Source organism: Stegostoma tigrinum, chromosome 37, assembly GCF_030684315.1.
Source record: "Stegostoma tigrinum isolate sSteTig4 chromosome 37, sSteTig4.hap1, whole genome shotgun sequence".
Taxonomy (NCBI): Eukaryota; Metazoa; Chordata; class Chondrichthyes; order Orectolobiformes; family Stegostomatidae; genus Stegostoma; species Stegostoma tigrinum.
This window is the reverse complement of record NC_081390.1, coordinates 10,609,215-10,626,711: the sequence shown is the minus strand read 5'-3', so window position 1 is coordinate 10,626,711 and position 17,497 is coordinate 10,609,215. Positions and strand designations below refer to the sequence as shown.

General features: G+C 42.1%; 1 protein-coding gene across 2 annotated transcripts in view; it reads left to right on the top strand.

The window, feature by feature from the left end:
* Positions 1–17,497, top strand: part of LOC125467424 (transmembrane protein 273-like) — a 53,770-nt gene that overhangs the window by 24,773 nt on the left and 11,500 nt on the right. The window contains exons 1-3 of one of the 2 annotated variants that reach the window (XM_048563231.2): positions 8,530–8,632; positions 11,794–11,850; positions 16,361–16,471. In XM_048563231.2, the coding sequence (XP_048419188.1) occupies positions 8,620–8,632; positions 11,794–11,850; positions 16,361–16,471 (181 nt within the window). In that variant the 5' untranslated portion in view covers positions 8,530–8,619. Of the gene's footprint in view, positions 1–8,529; positions 8,633–11,793; positions 11,851–16,360; positions 16,472–17,497 lie in introns of those variants that run through there. The other variant, XM_048563230.2, reaches the window with a different exon arrangement.

The following is a 17,497-nucleotide window of genomic DNA, read 5'->3' as shown; positions in this document are numbered from 1 at the left end:
GGAATCCGTGCCTTCGCCTTATGTCAAATGTTCACAGGAGAAGGTCCTTTCAATGATATAAATTAAAACAAAGAACTGTGGATGCTGGAGCTCTGACACAAACAGAAACAAAAGTTGCTGGAGAAACACTGTAGGTTTGGCAGCATCCATGGAAAGTTGACATTTGATTGAATGATTTTATTGTCATGTGAATTTTACAGTGAGAAAACCTGTAAAATACAGCAAAAAGCTTTTCCACTGTTGCCATTATCCAGTGCCATTTTGAATCATTTTAAGAATAAGGAAAAAAAATGTAAAGATATAGCTTAAAGAGAGCCCATCAGTCCTGAGCCATCATCAATGAAGCCTGAGACACCACCTCTGTTCCATCACCTCGTTGTCGTCTACACCAGACCCAACCAATGCTGAATTTGCCAATTCTCAGGTGCCATCTTTTGCTACCAGGCCGATTCTCCGCGACTATTGCCTCACCACCTCGTGTGCCAGCCCCACCAATGTCACCGTCGTAATCTTGTCACTGGGCCAACCTCGGTGTCACTGTGATGCCCTTCTGTCACCACTTCGCTGCTGCCGACGCTGGACCTAACCAATGGCAATGTCATGATCGTCAGTGGCCATTTTTCATTCCTGGGCCTACCTAGCCTCTGTCGATATAGCAGCTGCCAATTCCGATGCCAAGTCCGGTGCTTGCCTTGGAAAAGTAAGTAGGAGCTTAATCATGTTGGGACCCTCCACTGCTGTTAATGCTGTCTGAGAAAAGAAAAGCCGTTGGATTGGATGAGCCCTGGCTTAGGAGACCAACTCAGCCGCCTTCTTGATGGCAATTTCAAGTCCAGTGGCCTGTTCTGAAAGATGGTCACAGGACTTGAAACATGAACTTTGTCTTCTCTCCCCATACCACCAGACCTGCTGAGTTTCTCCAGCAACTTCTGTATTTGGCTGTTACTTTCAAAGGTTACTTGTTCCATCCCGCTCACTCTACCACCTGACCTGCCTTTAATTCCTCCCACACTCTACTCTACAAAAGCAAAGACTGGCTTTAAGTTGTTTTCTGTGCTTTTCCAATCATGAATAATATACCCTGTGTTCAGACAATACATTAACTTAACCACGAGTAGCTAACTGGGAATCCAGACATACTACTGATGGCAAGATAATAAAATGTGAGGCTGGATGAACACAGCAGGCCAAGCAGCATCTCAGGAGCACAAAAGCTGACGTTTCGGGCCTAGACCCTTCATCAGAGAGCTCTCTGATGAAGGGTCTAGGCCCGAAACGTCAGCTTTTGTGCTCCTGAGATGCTGCTGGGCCTGCTGTGTTCATCCAGCCTCACATTTTATTATCTTGGAATCTCCAGCATCTGCAGTTCCCATTATCTCTGATACTACTGATGGCATTTATGTTTTGTAAACAAAAAATTAGCAGTGCACACTCGCTGGACTTTTTATCTCAAAGTCATGTAGTAATCTGTGCATGGGCTCACGAACCTAACTTCTCAGATTTGCTGGCAAAATGAGAAGGTGATTGTGCATGATAGTTTTACTTGCTTGGTTACTGACTGGTGATAGATGTTCGTTAAGTAAATACACCCATATGAAGTAAATTGACCTGTAATGTTGACTGTAGATAATTTGTGCTGCAGTTGGTATGTCTCAATAAAGAGTATTATCCACACCCATGCCTGTATCAAACATTTTTGCTAGATGATAACACACTAAGTAACTTAAAACAAGTTTGGAGTCAAAATGCTGAAACATGTTTCCTATAACATTGAGCCTGTAATATTTAAGGCATTTTAGGTTGAGCACTTTGTAACTTTTAATAATAGTGCTTTTCCCAGCAAGGATACTTTTGTTCTGTAGTTCTCCTATGGAGGCAGAGAGGGAGGGGAATGAAGGGTTTGTAATATTTCACATTCAGTGCACATTGCATCCAATCCCACCTCCTCCCTGAAATAACTGGGTTTCCCCCTAAAGCCCCACCTCCCCAAAAATTCTGTCCCATATGTTCCTGGAACACCTCAGCCTCCCTTGCATCAATCCTTAACTAAAAATTGTTGGGTAAGCATGACCATGGGCTGGTTTTAAGTTCTAATGTGAAAAATGAAGCACTTTACTGAGGACTTACGCCAGATTCCCTGGAGAGATTGCAAACATGACCACGCTAGCTTTCCCGGTGCTTTCTATTACAAACTCCCACTAAGATCCACCTTCCCAGTGCCCCTACACCCATCAACACCTGCCACGATGCTTTACACTGCTGGCAAAGTCTTCTTTGCCGTGTTTCAAAATAGCTCTGTCAGTTGTAATATTGTACTTACAGAAAAGTGATTTATTTATTATAGTCTGCTCCAACCTAAACTTCAGCATTCCACGTGGATTACTGTCTAGTGATTGAAATGACAGCGAAGCCAATTTTAGCTGCACATCTGACTGAATCAACCTCTTGTGATGGTCTGAATTCTGTTGCACGTGAGTGCGGAATTACCGGATAATTTTATAGGGTTGGCATCTTGCCTGAGCTGGAATATACACTGGGAATTCAGGAGCATTATCCCAGCATTTTATACCCACGTGCTCCAATGGATTGAAGATGATGCAGCCATTCTGCTAATACCTTTCCAATAGGCAAATACATATCGGGGTGGGAAGACTTTACAAAGTTATTGTTTACTTTGTGTACCCTGTCAACCAAATATTTCACCTTTGTTCTCTTCTTTATGTCAGTCTTCTGAGGATTTAGACAAATTGATTCATTATTCTTTTCTTCTCCAAGATATGCCCATTCTTAATACTTTATAAAATTACTCACTGGCACCACTAGCTGGGCCAGCATTTATTGCCCATCCCTAATAACCTAGAGAAAATGCCTGCTTGAACTGCTGCAGTCCATGTGGTGTAAAACCATTCCTACAAAACCATTAGAGAGTGAGTCCCAGGATTTTGACAGTGACGGTGAAGGAACGTGGCATATTTCCAAGTCAGGATGGTGAGTGGCTTCGAGGAGAATTGCAAATGGTGGTGTTCCTAAGTATCTGCAGCCATTGTCCTTCCAGGGGTAAAGATGACAGGTTTGGAATGTGCTGTGTAAGAAGCATTGGTGAGTGTTGTGGATAGATCGATGACATAACTGAGAAGGATATGCTGCTAATTGGGCCACATTGTTCTATAAGTCGCCACAAAATATAAAAGTATATCAGATCCCAATGAAACGACTGTACTGAACAATTTGGCTTGTTGACTACTATGCAAAATGAAGGTAATTCACATCAGTAAATTGAAAAGCCATCTCTATATTTATTGTAACACATATCTGGGGCTATGGTGGCTATGTAATACAGCAGGTGCGGTCAGGACTGTTGTGACATCAGATAAGAAATGGGATATCTTGGGTAGATTCACTACCGCCTATCTTCCTTTTTGGTATTAATCAGATTACTGATACCATGTAGGCATCCTCTCCACATTATATCTTAGGCAGAAAGTAGGTGTCATTTTCTTGAGTAATTTTTTGGTTTATTTCATGTTATTTAGTAACGAGTTGCATGACATCCATAATAGATGATTATCTCTTGAGAGACATCAGGTTCAATTTAAGAAAAAGTGCATATTACTACTTTAGCAACACGCAGCATCTCCAGATGTACCTTTGGTGGGACATTGACAGTACACATAACCTAAGAGGTGGGATTCAAACACACATCCCCAAAATATTCATCCAGGACCACTGGTCTAATTATGTTACCACTACATTATCAGCATGCCTCCACACATTGCACGGCATACATTAGGTAGAAATGTTCCAAAGGGAAATGAACACCAAAGTGTTCACAGCCAGTTGATAGTGCCTGGAAAAAGAATCCAAAGTCTGGATGTATCCCTTCACCAGAATGAAACATTAAAGCTGCAGATGTAACTTTTCAGAACAGAGAGACCCATGAACAGTTGATATGGTCTGTGAGGCACAAAGCCCAAATTCCACAATGAATTATGCTCTTTATTTTGAACTAGGTTTGGGGGCTAAATCTAACAATGACAAATATAGTTGAGAGATCAGACATGCTGACAGCTTTTACAAAAAGGCAGTGGCCTTTTACATGGCTTTCTAATTTTGTCACACAACAGAGTCACGTTGAACCCAGTCATTGGGATTATCAGAATTGGAAAATCCAGAGAATAGAAGGTATTTCTAATCTATACAACTCTAACAATACCCCTTCAAAATTCTGATCACATGCACACTTAATCGTAATTAAGACAGACAAAGGACAAACAGTTTGAGACATATACTATGAGTGGAAATTCAATATAGAGAGGGCAAACAGAATTGCAAAACTTGAGCATTTAAGCCACAAAGTAGAAGATTAATTTTCCCAAATTCGTTTTGAGTTTTGCAATGATAATACATTATTATCTGTAGAGTGATAATCATCTTTTGATTTAAAGGTCCATCAGATGAACTTTTCTTGCATTCATTCCTTCTTTTATGTGTTCTTGGTTTTCCTGTCTTTTCGTCACATCGGGGTGGGAAGAGAAAGATAGAGGTAGATGATGTCTATTTGCAGGTTCTGGACTGTTCGTATATTCCCTGCTGCTCTTCGCACTTAAAGCATTTTAATACTCTGAACCAATCAGAGGGCTGTTGCCAGGCAGAAGGTCCACACCTTAAAAAATTCTCAATTTTGCTTCGTCTTGAATTCTCCCTCTTACTGCTTCCAAAAAACAACTTTTTATTTAGCAGCTCAAATAATATGCAATGTTTATTTTTCAAGTTACAGAATTTTCCTAGTATTTTAGTTATAGTGGTCTAAGATTAATTTCAGTTTATAATCCCACAAAATGTGATCTCTTGCAAACCAGACTGCTGTCATTGTTTGCCAGTGCTGAAGGCTGTGAGTAATGTAGGTGGTTCATGGATGTAGCTTGCTTTATCCTGGAGTTTTGTGAGTAGGTGGGAGCTGCACCCAACCAGGCATGTGGGACAGTGTTCCATCACAGTCCTGACTAGTGCCTTGTGGATGATGGGCAGCATCAGAGACACAGGAGGTAAGTTCCTACCACAGAATTCCTGGCATCATACCTGATCTTGCATCCACAGTATTTAAATGTCTGGTCCTGTTCATTTCTGTTCAATGGTAACCCCAGGACATTAACATGGGGGATTCAATGATGATAATCCCATTGAATGTCCAGGGACAATACCAAGATTCTCTCTTGCTGGAGATGGCCATTGTCTGGCACTTGTTTGGTGCAAATGTACTTGCACTTGTAAGCCCAAACCTGGATATTGCCCAGGTATTGATACATATAAATAAAGATTTCAGTATCTGAGGAGTTACAAATGGTGCTGAACATTGTGCAACCACCTGGTTTTGTTTCAGACCTGCTACCTCTCTGATGCTGTCTATCATCCACAAGGAACTAATCAGGACTGTGATGGAACACTTTCCAGCATCCACAGTTTTTTGATTTTTTTTAAGAGTGGGAAATGTTTAGTTCAATTATAGCTTGACTTAGTTTACCACGTGTAATAATGCATACATGCAACTAGACTGTCATACTTCTCCTCACCCACAAATTAATGGGTATGAATAAATTTAGGAGATTAGCAATGGGATTTCTGAGTACAGAATTTTTATATCTTCTTTGTCAATAAGAATTCCTGCTATTGGATGGACTCAGTTCGTTAGCCTGAATCTGATGTAAGTGAAATTAGAACAACTTATATATAACCTTCTTAGGAACTTAGAAAACAAGAAGAGATTTGTGGTCCATATGTCTAGCCCCAAAATTCAACGCAGTGCCATACATTACTCTATCAGTTAATTCCTTACCTACTAAATTTTAACTATATTGTACTGATTTGATGACAGTACATAATTCTCTAAGCAGTCTGTGTTTACATATTACGTAATTTTGTAGAAGATATAGACTGATTATATTCTACCAAAAACACTATTTTTTTAATAATAAAGCTGTCAGTATTGTAAAAAGAAACAAAAAGTTTTCCCAGGAATGAAAGGCTTAACATATGCTGAACATTTGAGGACTCTGGTTCTATTGTCTATGGATGTTAAAAGGATGAGGGGGCATCTAATTGAAACTTACAGAATACTGAATGGCTTGGACAGAGTGGACATTGCGAAGATGTTCCCTTTGACAGGAGAGACAAGGACCTGAGCGCACAGCCTAAGAGTAAAGGGAAGACCCTTTAGACCAGAAATGAGGAGAAGCTTCTTCAGCCAGAGAATGGTCAATCTATGGAATTCATTGTCACAGAATGCTGTGGAGGCCAGGTCATTGAGTATATTTAGGACAGAGGTAGATAAGTTCTTGATTGTTAAGGAGGTCAAGGTTTACAGAGAGAAAGCAGGAGAATGGGGTTGAGAAACCTATCAACCATGATCGAATGGACGAGCAGACTCAATGAGCCGAATGGCCTAATTTCTGGTCCTATGTCTTATAGTCCTTTGGCCTTACAGCATACATCCCCACTTCTGACTTTCCAACGGAAGGAAGGCTATTGATGAAGCAGTTGAAGATGGATCTGCCAAGGGCACTACCATGAGGAAGTCCAGATGCCACTCTTGGTCAAATGTTGCCTTGGTGTAAAGGGCAGTCTTTCTTGCCTCACCTTCAGCTCCTTTGTCCATGCTTCAACCAAGTGTGTAATGAGATCTGGAGCTGAGTAGTCTTCACAGAACCCAAAGTGAGCATCAGTGAGAATGTCATTTCTTTGCTTCATAGCACTGTTGACAATGCCTTCCATCACTTGGTTAATCATGGAGGGTAGACTGAGAGAGAGACATTACAATCAGTCCCCAGGGTGAAGGTCCCCAATTCATTATAATCTAGGCTGGAGGGAGAAAGCTCCCACTTTTTATTTAACCATCCACCCTCTGATTGGTGCAACAAGATTACATTAAAACAAAGGGTCTCTTTCTTCATAGATATCTTTCCTAATTCCTATGAATTTATGGTTTAAAAGGAGCCAATTTAACCTGATTGTATTGAATTTATAAAAGAGTAAATTTATTAACTATCAAAACATGGGGGAATTAAAATCACCACATACCTTCACACAGACTCGAAATGAGAGGTGATTTTAAAGAATCAGTTGCAAATGATGTATGAATGAGTCATTGGTTTGCCCTGACAGAGAAGATGGTGAAATATTGTTAAGCTCTGCCCAGCAGTTACTTTATGGTCTAAAAGCTGCATACACAGAAATAAGTTGTTTTCCTCTAACATCCACGTCATAATTTGTAATGTGCTTTAAAGAAGGTGGTGCAAGAAGGCAGCTCATCACAACCTTTTCAAGGGCAACTAGGGACAGCAATAAATGGGTGGCACAGTGGCTCAGCGATTAGAACTGCTGCCTCACAGCATCAGGGACCTGGGTTCGATTCCACCCTGGGACGTCTGTCTGTGTGGAATTTGTGCATTCTCCCTGTGTCTGTGTGGGTTTCCTCAGGGTGCTCTGGTTTATCTCACACAGTCCAAAAATGTACAGGTTAGATAGACTGGCCATGCTAAATTGTCCCTAGTGTCCGAAGATATGCAGGCTCAGTGGGTTAGCCATGGGAAATGCAGGGTTACTGGGATAGCGTGGGTTTGGAATACTTGAGAGGCCGTGTGGATTAAATGAGCCGAATGGCGTGCATCCCACACACTAGGGATTCTATGATAAATGTCCAGCTGGTGACACCCACAAGTGAAAAAGTGCCAGTCAATCCCTTATAAGTTATTAATTATTAAACTATTATCACCAACATGACGGCAACTACTCGCTGTGGTCAAGAAATTCTCCTCATTCTTCCAGTCAACCGTTTGCCATTAGCTTATTGTAATCAAGGAGCGTGGCTATTTGTAAATGGGTACAGATGCATGGTGGGACCATGCTTCTGAATCGAAAGTCTCTCCAGAGAGACAGCAGAAGTGTAATGGGACAAGAGATAGTAGGAGCTATAGGTGCTGGAGAATCTGAGATAACAAGGTGTAGAGCTGGATGAACACAGCAGGCCAAGCAGCATCAGAGGAGCAAGAAGGCTGACATTTCGGGCCTAGATCCCTCTTCAGAAAAACGGGACAAGTACCTTTTCTGTCAATCAACCAATTAGTGTCTGACTTAAGAGAGGCGCTACAGACCCACTGTGACAAAACAAAACAAAGCAAAATAAGACTTTAAAGGAAACTTCATTTGAAAAGTAACTCCCAGGGTTGTTAATGCAAGTCAATAGTTCTCAGTTTGTGCGCAGATTTTGTAAGGCTTCCCAAGGAGATCTGAGCATGAACATACAACAAAAGAGAGGCAGGCAAATAGGCAAGTAGTCTCCTGTGCTATGGATGGTTTCATTTGATGGATTCCCTTTATAATTTGAAACAGTCACTGTTGTGGTTCAGTTTTAAAATGGAAGAAGTTTCTTTCAATTTGGAATGAATCAAATTCTGTTAGTTTCTACTTGACATCCTACTATAGATGGGAAAGAGTTAAGAAGTACTGACTATTAAACAGGAAGTTAGCTGAGGACTGGTATAAGGAAGTGCTGCTGCAAAATTTCCTGCAGCCCGTCTTATCCACATAACGAGCTGTGGATCCAAAGAGAAAACTGAGGCAAATATGCTAATAGCGGGTGAGAGAGAATTAAAAGTATACCTTGTTATAATCTGTCTGATAGTTTTGCTGTCATTTTATGTCTGTGTGCTGCAAACCCTCTGGACCTTTCTGGTGCTTCAGTCCCTTCATTATTTGAATTTCTATCTGCTCTGCTGCCTACAATCAATTTCTTAAAATCAGGGAGTTATATGCTCCAGAAATAGACCCTTTGGCCCGTCCAGTCCATGCCGACTATAATCCCAAACTAAACTAGTCCCACCTGCCTGCAATTGGCCTTTATTCCTCCAAACTTTTCTGATTCATCTACTGGTTTAAAGTCTTTTTAAAGTTGTAACTCTGCCCACATTCACCACTTCCTCTAGAAGTTCATTCCACACACAAAACACTGTGTGAAAAAAATTGCACCCATACCTTTTTTAAAATGTTTCTCCTTGCACCTTAAAAATATGTCCGCTAGTCTTGAAATTCCCACCTGAGGGAAACGACTCCTACAATTCATCTTATCTGTATCCCTGATGGTTTTATAAACCTCTATAAGGTCACCCCTCAACCTCCCACATCCCAGTGAAAAAAATCCCAGCCTATCCAGCCTCTCCCCATAATTAAAATCTTGCATTCCTGGCAACATCCTGGCAAATCTTTTCTTAACTCTTCCCAACGTAATAATATTTTTCCTGTAGAAGGCCAACCCGAACTGGACACGGTATTCCAGAAGAGACTTCGCTGACATCCTGTACAGCCTTAACAAGACTTTCCAACTGCTATACTCAAAGGCCTGATCAATGAAGGCAAGCATGCCAAATGCCTTTATGCCCTGTCTACATGTGATTTTTTTTAATCAAAGAATAATGTGCCTGAACCCCTTGGTCTCTGTGTTCTATGACACTACCCATGGCACTACTTTTAATTGGAAAAGTCCTGGCTGTGTTTGTATTACCAAAATGCAACATCTCACATTTATCTGAATTTTATTAACTCAAACCTAGCCATTCTTTCTTAGCTGTTTGTTAAGTATATTGAGAGGTTCATCCAATATCTCTCAGCTTTCACCAAATTGAGCACTTCGACGTTTGATATAATTCCAAGTGGCTTGGAGTTACACAGGCGTGTCTCAAAACTTCTTGCACTTAAATCCTGAGTAAAATAATGTTTTATTCAAATCGCTATGTATTTGCACATTCAATCCAAATAACGAGTCCTTCAGTCCTCAGGCAAGCAATTAATCCCCATTCAGTCATAATAATTGCACTCAAATTTAACCAGGATTTATCCATTCCAGAGCCTAAATGTTTTTCATGTGCAACAAAATGATCCTATAGCCTGCTCTCAGTGTACCTTGTGGGTAACCTTGTTGCATAAGACAGGACTGATGGACTTAACTGACAACAGAGGAAAAGCAACACCCATGAAGGTGTAAAGGACTAGGAGGCACTAAGCAGTGTTTTACAAGGTCTCTCGTGTCTTCATCAGTTCCTGAGACGTTGATCTTTGTGTTTGCTGCATGTAGCTAAAGTTGTCCATGTGCACTTATTCTTAAGGTGATCCTGATGTCTTGCAAAAAGGAGAATTGTGTATCTTCGATGTCACTCATCTAGTTATTAAGTAGCATGGAATAAACTTATCCATTTCTCAAGAAAATGCTCTACTTAACTGCTGAAGATGGGTATCTCTCCGCATGGTATCAGTAATTTGATTAATACCATTAAGGTTGGTTGATGGTAGTGTTCTACCTGAGATATCCCAGATCTTATCTGACATTACAATCGTCCAGACCACAGATTGTGCCGGCTACTTTACAAAGTTGCCATAGTCCCAGACTACCATTGGGCTGCTCTCTCATTAGAGAGAGATCATTGGTGGTGAGTTTAATCTGAGGGTTACCAGGCCACATGCAAGCGAAAAGATAGAGAAGGCAGAATCCTCATGATAACCTCAGCTGGTGTGGGAATTGAACCCATGTTGTTGATCAACTAAGCTAACCAACCCACAGCTGTATTACAACCACATTATTACCAGCAGGAGTGGCAAGAGTCAAAAAAGGTCTCATCTGAGAACATACCTGAGCTTGCATTACACCTGAGGCTATCTAAAATACCGTTATATCACTGCATTTGGTTTAACTTTGTTCTTGTCTGAAACCATGTTTCTAAAATGCCAGCACTCCATTGGAAGATTTGGTCAGCTTTGAAACCTGGTCTAGAATCCCTCTTAATGTCAGAGAAATGTTCCTACTCTCCTCTCTCCTCATGACCATCTCAGCAGCAATGCCCAGAATCTTCTTGTTACTAATCTCAATGCGACTCGCTGATGCCAGGGTAGCTAGAATCAAGTGACTACACTTCACACTATGTCAATACATCAGTAATACCGTACAACACAGTCAATAAACAACAGTGTGTTTGAGAGCAATAATAGAAGCTTATATTCTTACTAAGTGCAGATATTGCCTGTTACCAGAAGTGGAAAGTTTGAGTTATGAGAGGCTGGACAGGCTGCGACTTTTTTCCAGTGGAGTGTAGCAGGTTGACGGGTGACCTTATGGAGGGTTATAGAATCATGAGGGGTGTAGATAAGGTGAATTGCAGGTGTCATCTCCATAGGGTGGGGGATTTTGAAACAAGGGGACTTAGTTTTTAAGATGCGAGGAGAAAGATTTAAATAGACATGAGAGGCTTTTGTTTTTACACAGAGAGTGGTTTGTGTAGGAAATGAACTTCAAGAGAAAATAGTGATGTGAGTACAGTTACAATCTTTAAAAGACATTTGGATAAGTACGTGAATAAGAATTGTTTGGAGCGATATGGACCTAGCACAGCCAGGTGGGACTAGTTTAGTTTGGATGATGGTGGGAATGGACTGGTTGGACCAAAGTCTCTGTTACCGAGCTGTATGCCTCTATGGTCCAACAGTCTCCTTGACTTTGCAATCTAGATTTAACACGCCAAAATGAAGCAGTGTGACTTCAGGGGCTTAAAGTCCATCTCACTCTGAGTTCCATACTCTCGATTTACTGGGTAGCTACAAAGTGAAAATGAGTGAGCGTGCTATCATATGAGAGGAATGTGCTGTTAGCACTGCTAAGAAGTAGCTGGATAATTATATACTGAGCGGATGAGTTGTAGCCTTATTCTTTTGAGTATTTTTACAAATGTTTTCGAATTCATTTTATGATTGCAGACTACTTCACAACAGGATCATCTGCAAATGGAGCAGCTAAGAATGAAGACGAAATAGGTATTGAATTATTGTTCTGTTCAACTTCTGGAAGTACATTCTCTCACACCTGATTCTGATAATCCCCATGACTGGGTTCAGTATGACACCACTGTCTGACAACATTAGACAGCTATGCAAAATGTTCATGACTGTTGGTATCTGATCTCTTGACTCCATTTGTCATTATACGATTCACTCTCAAAGTTAGAATCCTTACAGTGTGGAAGCAGGCCATTTGGCCCATTGAGTCCATACTGACCCTCTGATGAAGGACATCCTGACCAGACCCAACCCTGTACCACATCCCTGCATTTTTCCAAGGCTAATCTACCTAACCTACACATCCCTGGGCACTCCAGGCAATTTAGCACAGGCAATCCACCTAACCTGCACAGCTTTGGACTGTGGTAGGAAACCAGAGCACCTGGAGGAGATCACACAGACAATTCCCCGAGGCTGGAATCAAACCCAGGTCCCTGGTGCTGTAAGGCAGCAGTGCTAACCACTGAGCCATCATGCCACCCCTTTTTCAAAGGGCATTCCAACCTGAATGACACCCCTGCCTACTCTGTACCCTGGTCCATAATGAAGAACATGATTCATTGTGGAAGTTAGGGTTGATGCCTCTTAGATACTTGTCCAGGTGGTGGGCCTGTCAATTGGCTCCAGAAGATGACTCTCTCTGCTCTGTCAAAGATACATCTTCAGCTTGAATGTGTCATTCCGGTGAAGTGGTTCAATCCAAAATTTGGCCTCTTTTCCTTTCCCAGACACTGATCAATTAGCTGTGATGTTGCTGCATTTGGTGCCTATTTCCTTTTGAAGAAGTTCTTTCTATTCTGCAGTGAACCAATGTAGGCGTGCTGGTGGTATATTGTTAATGTAATGAGACGAGTCATCCCTGATGACTGTGTTTTTGGGGATGTGTGCTCAAATCTCACCATGCCTGAAGGGGAAATTAACTCAGTAAAAAATCTGTAATTTTTGAAAAAGCTAGTCTGACAGTGACCATGCGACCACTGTCAATTTTTGTAAAAACCCATCTGGTTTACTAATCTCCTTTCAGGAACAAAATCAGTTGCCCTCAGTATTTCTGGCCTGCGTTTGACTCCAGCCCCACTGCAATATGTTTGATTTTTGACTGCTCTTTGAATACTTATGGGTGGGCCTAGCCAGTGACACCCACAGCAAATGAATAAAGAAAAATTTGTTAAAGTTATCCCTTCAGGCTGTGAGCGTTGGAAGATACTGGTCGAGATGGTGGGCCTGCCAATTAACTACAGATGATGGTAACTGGCCCTTTTTTCTCATGAACCAGTGAGGTTTTGTCATAATCAGTGAGAGAGGGCCATTCATGCAAAGGACAGGGAGTGTCTTCCTACAACACAAGTCTCACATCCAGTGGGCCCCTGCTTTGGGAACCTATGTACCAGGCAGCTGGCCACATACATACGTCCCTTACCCCACCCCTCTTGCTGCAGGTAAAAATACCAGCAACAGTAGGCTCAGTTCCTTTAGGTGGCCCCTACTGAAGTAACTCCGCAAGTGGCTGGTATTCCATCACCAAGTCACCCTTTATTTACAAGTGCATAGTATCTGACACTGACCCAGTTAGCTCAGAACCAGCTCTCAGAGTGAACAGAACCTCTGACACTCCTGTTTATATCTGTCAGCCAGGCCTCCCTGATTTGGGCTCTTAACCTGGTCCGATCAGGGAATGCATACTCCATGACTTCCACCTGGCTGACTTCATTCCAATCACTACATTCCTTCCCTTCTCAGTCCTGGGAAGTAATTCTGTTCTTTGCCCTGTAGCCTTTCCTGGGCCATTTTTGTACCAGTCTGGTTGCTCCGATTCTGTCTCGGATATGGGCAGCATGTCCTGGACTGTGTCCAGAGCATCTTTGCTGAAATCCATCCCTTTCATCAGACGGTAATGACGGTGAGGCTGTGGCATCTGCTTTTCCCAAGTCATCCGCAGAAGTTTCTTTGAAACTAGGCAGACGGGAGGAGTCCTATGGTTCTGACAGCTTTGCTGGATATTCTGAGGGACCGGGAATGCTTTGCTCCTGCCCCATTGGTGACGAGATTGCCTCTCCTACCTGAACTTTGTAAGTCGCAGGACCTGACCTAGTGTTGACCATGCTTCCCACCCATGTAGGGCCTGTCCCATGCCTTCAATACCAAATTTCACCACTTGAGGTAAAACTATCTCTTTCACTTAGGGGAGTCCTGTGTCTGGTGTTGATGTTCCTGATGCTGTTCACCCTTCCCCCCGGCCCAGGAATAGTCAGGTAAACCTGATGCAGAGCCTTGTCCCCATTAGCAAATTTTCTGGAGCTATCTCTGTAGTTGCCTGAGAGGTGGTCCTATAATCAAATGGGAACTGGGACAGTTTGGTATCAAGAGAAGCAATTGGCTGCTTCTTAAAGACATCAAAGTTTGCACTGCTCTTTCCATTGGACAATGCTTAGGATGGAGCTGTCCTTACTTACCAAATGCCATTTGGCTTCAGGAAATGCTCAAGTTCTCTGCTGGTAAATGATGGCCTGTTGTCTGTGACCATCACCTCCACGAGTCCCAGTATTGTGATCCATGCTCACAGCTTCTCAATTGTCATCCCTAAGTTTGCTGAATAAACTTTTATGCACATCCAACCACTTATGACCAGGAATGTGGAGAGCATGAAAGTACCAGCACAGTCAATGTGTAACTGAGCCCAGAGTTTACCCGACCATCCCTATGAATGTGGGGGAGTTGCTGGTGATTATGTTGGTCCTTGTTGGCACTCTGGGCACTGTCCCACTAATGCAGCAATGTTAGCATCTAATCCTGGCCTCCAGGCATAACTTCTTGCCAATATCTTCACTTCGGAAACCATTTGCTATAACTGCTATAAGTTGGGAACTTGCCTGCCAGGTGATGCTGTGTCCCAAAAAAAGGCAACTTGAAAATCTGTGTCAGTGATATTGAGAGAGGAATATTGACCAGCTGAATGGAGAGGATTCCCTGCTCTTCAAAGTCTGCCGTAAGAATTTTTATGCCTCTTTTAGAGTCCATACAGGATATGAGATTCATGTCTCATTTGAAAAATGGCACCTCCAACAATGCAGCACTCTCTCAGCCCTGCTGTGGATGTCAACCTGCATCCAAGCTTCTGGAGTGGGATTTGTAGCCACAACCTTATGCTTCAGAGGCTTGACACTTCACAAAAAGTCTTACTGCTATTTTGTAGTTTTAATATTGCAGAAATATATTTTTGATATGCTCCTGTCATATAGAACATAGAACGTAGAACATAGAACATTACAGCACCGTACAGGCCCTTCGGCCCTCAATGTTGTGCCGACCTGTCATACCGATCTCAAGCCCATCTAACCTACACTATTCCATGTACGTCCATATGCTCATCCAATGATGACTTAAATGTACCTAAAGTTGGCAAATCTACTACCGTTGCAGGCAAAGCGTTCCACTCCCTTACTACTCTCTGAGTAAAGACTGGGAAAATATAGACTGGGAAAGGGGAGGTGGTGGTCTAGTGGTGTTATCACTGGACTGTTAATCCAGAGGCCTAGATAATGTTCTGGGGACCTGGGTTCGAATCCCACCATGGCGTATGGTGGAATTTGAATTCAATAAAATATCTGGAATTAAGAATCTAATGATGACCGTGAATCCATTGTCCATTGTTGGGAAGAACCCATCTGGTTTATGTATTTTAGGGAAGGACACTGCCATCCTTACCTGGTCTGATCTACATGTGACTCCACACCCACAGCAATGTGGTTGATTCTTAATTGCCCTCTGGGCAATTAGGGATGGGCAATAAATGTTGCCTACCCAGCAACGCCCTCATCCCATGAATTAATTAAAAAAAGGTTAACTGCAGTCCAAAGGCAGGGGCAAGTGGCTCAGGGATTAGCACCGCTGCCTCTAGGCACTAGGGACCTGACTTCAATTCCACCTTCGGGTGACTTTCTGTGTGGTGTTTGCACATTCTCCCTGTGTCTGCACAGGTTTCCTCTCACTGTCCAAAGATGTGCGGGTTATTAAGTGCTAAATTGTCCATAGTGTTTGGGGATGTGTGGATTAGGTCGATGAACCATGGAGGAGTGAAGTTATGGGGATAAAACACAAGTCTGGGTTTCAGTGGGACGCTCTCAGCAGGTTTGTATACACTCAATGGGCTGAATGACCACCTTCAGCACAGCAGTGATTGTATGAATTTCCCTGCAGTGCATGATTTCCACAGAAAAACTACTATTAATGTACAATAACAGTCACACATTGCTTTTTTGTGGGAGCTTGCTGTGCACTGTTTGATTTCCAACATTTCCAAATGTGATTATGTTTTGAAAATATTTTGCTGATACAAAGCACTTTGGGGCATCCTGAAGTTGTTGAAGGTGCGACATGAATGCGAGATTTTCCTATCCAATGTGAATCTATCAGGTTACATTATTGCTGCAGTAATAGAGCAGCCTCTCCAATGTTTATCAGTTATATTCTATCTTCTCTTTTCCAGAAATCAAGTATGCCTTACTGGGTGCTGGAATAGGAATATTTCTCGTTGTCTCATTTGTCCTAATTAAGATTTACATGATCAAAAAACACATTTATGAAAATGAGTTAACAGGTAAGATGCAATGACAAGGCATATCATTCCTAGGTGCCTTACCTAGCTAGAGCAAAGCATGACTGAATCTCCTCCAGCACAAACACGTCAGCTTTAAGTAATAGATATTGTTGCCTACAACAATTTGGGAAAATGTGTTCTTTCACCTTATGTTGCTTAAATTTCATTATTTTCTCTCAATTCGAGTTCTTAAAGCTTCATTAATGAAAGTTAAATAAGCTTCTCTTCTGACCACTGTTTCATAGTTAGAATCTCCAAATCGGCCCATGTTCAGGTGTGTAATGAATCCCAGCTTCTTGCTCAAGCCACTTTTTCTACATCCTGACTCCCACTCAATTTATTTTTCCACTGGATGCCTCAGTGATATTAGGAACGCACAAACAGAAAACAGAGAGGGATGCCTTAGAAACCTGGGAGATGTCTGTCTGTCCTACTCCGTTTCAAGAAATCTTACCTGGCTGGGTTTCTTCAGACCCTCCATTCAAGAGAAAGTCAATCTCTGTTTCCCCACTCAGGCCTTGGAGGCCCCTGTGTTGCCAATGATCTGTATTTTCAATAAAGAATCCCAGTGGCTTTGGATGTCCTTGATTAGTGTTTTGATCAGGTTGGCATGGGACATCTGAAACCAACACACAATGTTAGAGAAACTCAGCAGGTCTAGCAGCATCTGCAGAGAAAGAAGCAGAATTAGCTTTCCCAATGTGATCTGATTCTTGAACAAAAACAGAAGTTGCTGGAAAAGCTCAGCAGGTCTGGCAGCATCTGTAAAGAAAAAAATCAGAGTTAACGTTTCGGGTCCGGTGACCCTTTCTCAGAACCCCGGTTCCGAAACGTTAACTCTGATTTTTTTTTCTCCACAGATGCTGCCAGACCTGCTGAGCTTTTCCAGCAACTTCAGTTCCTGTTCCTGGTTTATAGCATCTGCAGTTCTTTTGGTTCTGATTTGATTCTTCTTCATTGGGCAAGTTCCTTTGCTTCATTGTATCTGTCTCTTGTCCAGATCCTGCAAGACAAGAAGAGGGCTGA